General features: G+C 58.9%; 1 protein-coding gene across 1 annotated transcript; it reads right to left on the bottom strand.

Moving 5' to 3' along the window:
* Positions 1-265: 265 nt before the first annotated feature.
* HAND1 (heart and neural crest derivatives expressed 1) lies at positions 266-2,531 on the bottom strand. The gene is made up of 2 exons (XM_060006840.1): positions 1,980-2,531; positions 266-370 (listed from the first exon to the last, which is right to left on the bottom strand). Exons 1-2 carry the CDS (start codon positions 2,529-2,531, stop codon positions 266-268), a joined length of 657 nt encoding a protein of 218 aa, XP_059862823.1.
* Positions 2,532-2,942: the final 411 nt, after the last annotated feature.

Raw genomic sequence — 2,942 nt, 5'->3', positions numbered from 1 at the left:
CCTCCCTCTCGGTTGCAGGGGTGGGGGTTTTATATATATATTTCTCTTTCTCTTCACGCATTAAAAACAATTTCAAATGACATTGCACGTGCGATCCAAATGTGTAGATGCAGCCCAGCGACCTGCCAGCGCCCCAGCAGAGGCCAGGCGGGATGCTCCCCATAAGCCCCTGGCACCCAGAGCCTGGCGCTCGCCTCCGCCTTCCTCTGCTCCCGGGGCTCCGGGGTCGAGCAGCCGTGGCGGGGTCCTCGGCGCAGGCCTCGGCTCACTGGTTTAACTCCAGCGCCCAAACTTGCTGCGGCCAACCTGTGCGCCCTTTAATCCTCTTCTCACCTGGGCCCAGGGCAGGAGGAAAGCCTTCGTGCTGCTGCTGCCAGAGGACACACACAAGAAAAGAGGCGAGAGAGACAGGTTTAAATGTTTCTGCTCCGCTCGCCCAGGCGTGGGGTAAAAGTGGGGGTGGGGTAAAAGGCGTTGGGAGCAGTAACTGGGAGCCTTTAAGTAAGTGACGAATTTCTGTTTGTGAAATAGGCAAACAGGCTCATAAATTCGCCTTTATGTGCCCGAGTTCCCGGGGCGGGGTTGGGGGGGCCCGGGATGGGCTGGGCAGCTTCTGGGGGTTTGGTAGTGAGAATTTTCTGCGGCTGGTGGAACGAATGCTCTTAGGTTTGGCTTTATGGCGCCGAAGGGAGACAGCAGGGGTTGGAATGGGAGGGGTGGGAATCAACAGCTTCCTCACTCGCGGACATGCTCCCCGCACACATCCCACTTGCCAACCTAGTTTATAGCGCCTGGGCTTGGATACAGGGTTGGGTCTCTGCAGCCGGCTCTGGGCACTCAGAAGGCTACACGAATGAGCGGGGGAGTCGACCTGGCTTAGCATCCCCCTTCCCTGCTACTTGAAGGAGGCGGCAAAGTGCAGGGAGTGGGGAGACGCCCAATAACTACTTCCAACGAGGGCGTCGCCCGGGCCTGCATGTCCTCCAGCCCAGGGCGGCGGTTTAGAGACTCGATGACCACGGTCTTTCCCAGTCTCCTCAGGTGACTTCCCTAGTTTACCACAGCCCCTGCGGGTCAGATAAAACCCAGGAGGCTCTCTAGTCTCCAACGCGCGGTGTTCCTGAGCGCACCAATCTAGAGAAACTAGTTCAGTTCCTCAGCTTGGAAGTCACTGCTTCAGAGGTCCCAGAGCCCTGCGCCAGCGAAACTGAGCTCCAGAAGTGTCGCCTCACTGGAGAGGATCGAAAAAAGCCGAGTAGGGATTGCGATCTCCAAAGCCAAAAGGAGTGAGTGACTTGCTTGTCGGTGTTTATACACAAAACCATCAAGGTGGCCCTAGGAACCAGCCGTGGGGAGTGGAGCGGTGAAATGTCCTCCAGATGTTTACTCCTCCAGGGAATAAACTGACTTGTTTTACCCAAGTAAACAACTCCTCGGGTAGGTGGCCTTCACATCCTGTCCCGTTCTGGGCCTCAGTTTCCCTGTCTGTACAATGATGAAAGCAGACCAACCTCTCTGGCAAAGGCCCTTTGAAAACAGCAGCGGAGCCCATATGCATCAATTCACATTCAGGCAAATGAAAGTAACGAACTCCTATAGCATTCTTAACCTGGCTTCCAGGAGATCCCAGGGATGAATCAGGACCCCTTGAAACTGGAAGTGAAATATATGGTGGGTGCATTTTCTCGGGGTCTGAAGCTTCCAATGGATTCTTAGAAGGGATCCTATGAGCCTGTCCAAAAAGTGTAAGATTCTGTCTTCATTCACAGCCTTACAAACACTATCCACATTACAGATGAATTCAAATATGAATCTGCCTCCCTGCATGCACACAATCGCACATTTAAACCATCTCAGAACTCCCCGCAGTCTCTCAAAATTGCATGAACGGCAACGCAGACTCCTTCCCCTGCATACTCGGCCTACGGATGCTCACCGCGCCCGCGCCCTTGTCTAGAGCGTACGGGACCCGGACTTACCAGCTCTCTTTTCCGCTTGCTCTCACGACCGCCATCCGCCTTCTTGAGTTCGGCCTTGAAGGCCTCGGGGTCGCCGGCCTGTGCGTCCTTGGCCAGCACGTCCATCAGGTAGGCGATGTAGCTGGTGGCCAAGCGCAGAGTCTTGATCTTGGAGAGCTTGGTGTCAGCCGGGACATTGGGGATGCACTCGCGCAGCTCGGCGAACGCGCTGTTAATGCTCTCTGTGCGTCTCCGCTCCTTCTTGGGTCCTGAGCCTTTCCGCCGGCCCAGGCGGCCGCCGAGCGTCTCCAGCCGCCCGGGGCTCTGGCCGGCCCTGGCGTCTGGACCGTAGGAGGCGGCGGCTGCAGCGGCTGCGGGCGCTGGCCCGCCTGCGGGGAAGTCCGGGGCAGCGTCAGCGGGGCTCAGCAGCCAGCTCTGGAAGTAGGGCCGCTCCTGGTGACAGCGCGAGGCAGGGCCGAAGAGGAAGGGCTCGTGGAGCATGGGGTGCGCGGGGTGAGGGTGGTGATGATGGTGATGGTGGTGATGGTGTGCGTAGCTGCCCACGAGGTTCATGTTGGAGCGGCCCCTGGCCTGCGCCGCCAGCCCGATTAGCGCCGCCCCATGCGCCCCAGAGACAGCCGGGGCCACCCGTGGGCTCTGGGGCGGCGCTCTAGTGGGCACTGACTTTGAGAGATTCTGGGGCAAGGCTGAAGATGACACCCGCAGCCCGTCTTCTGGTCGGCTTCTGTTGCAGGCGAGGACGAGGATGCCGAGAGACCTGTTTAACCCTTCTGCGGCCTCCCCTTCAGGGTCTGGCTTATATAAGCCTGGGGCTTTGATGTCAACCTCTCCCTGGAGCCAATGGCAGGGGGGCGGGGAGGAGGAAAGGGGGATGGCCGTCCCTGGTTTTAAGCTCAGCTAGCGCTACTCGACTCAGGCCGCCTGCGGGGACAGGGAGGCGGCCCCGCCTCCGCCCCTCCCCCC

The sequence above is a fragment of the Delphinus delphis genome, chromosome 3, assembly GCF_949987515.2.
Source record: "Delphinus delphis chromosome 3, mDelDel1.2, whole genome shotgun sequence".
Lineage (NCBI taxonomy): Eukaryota > Metazoa > Chordata > Mammalia > Artiodactyla > Delphinidae > Delphinus > Delphinus delphis.
Note: the sequence above shows the minus strand (reverse complement) of the source record. Positions and strands in the feature narration are given on the sequence as shown.

What these genes read in the sequence shown, in the direction of transcription:
- HAND1 (XM_060006840.1), bottom strand. Translation starts at nt 2,531, where the DNA reads ATGAACCTCGTGGGCAGCTACGCACACCATCACCACCATCACCATCAT. An exon ending in GCAAGCGGAAAAGAGAGCTG is followed by an intron (nt 371 to 1,979) that starts GTAAGTCCGGGT and finishes GTCCTCTGGCAG; the next exon opens with CAGCAGCACGAAGGCTTTCC.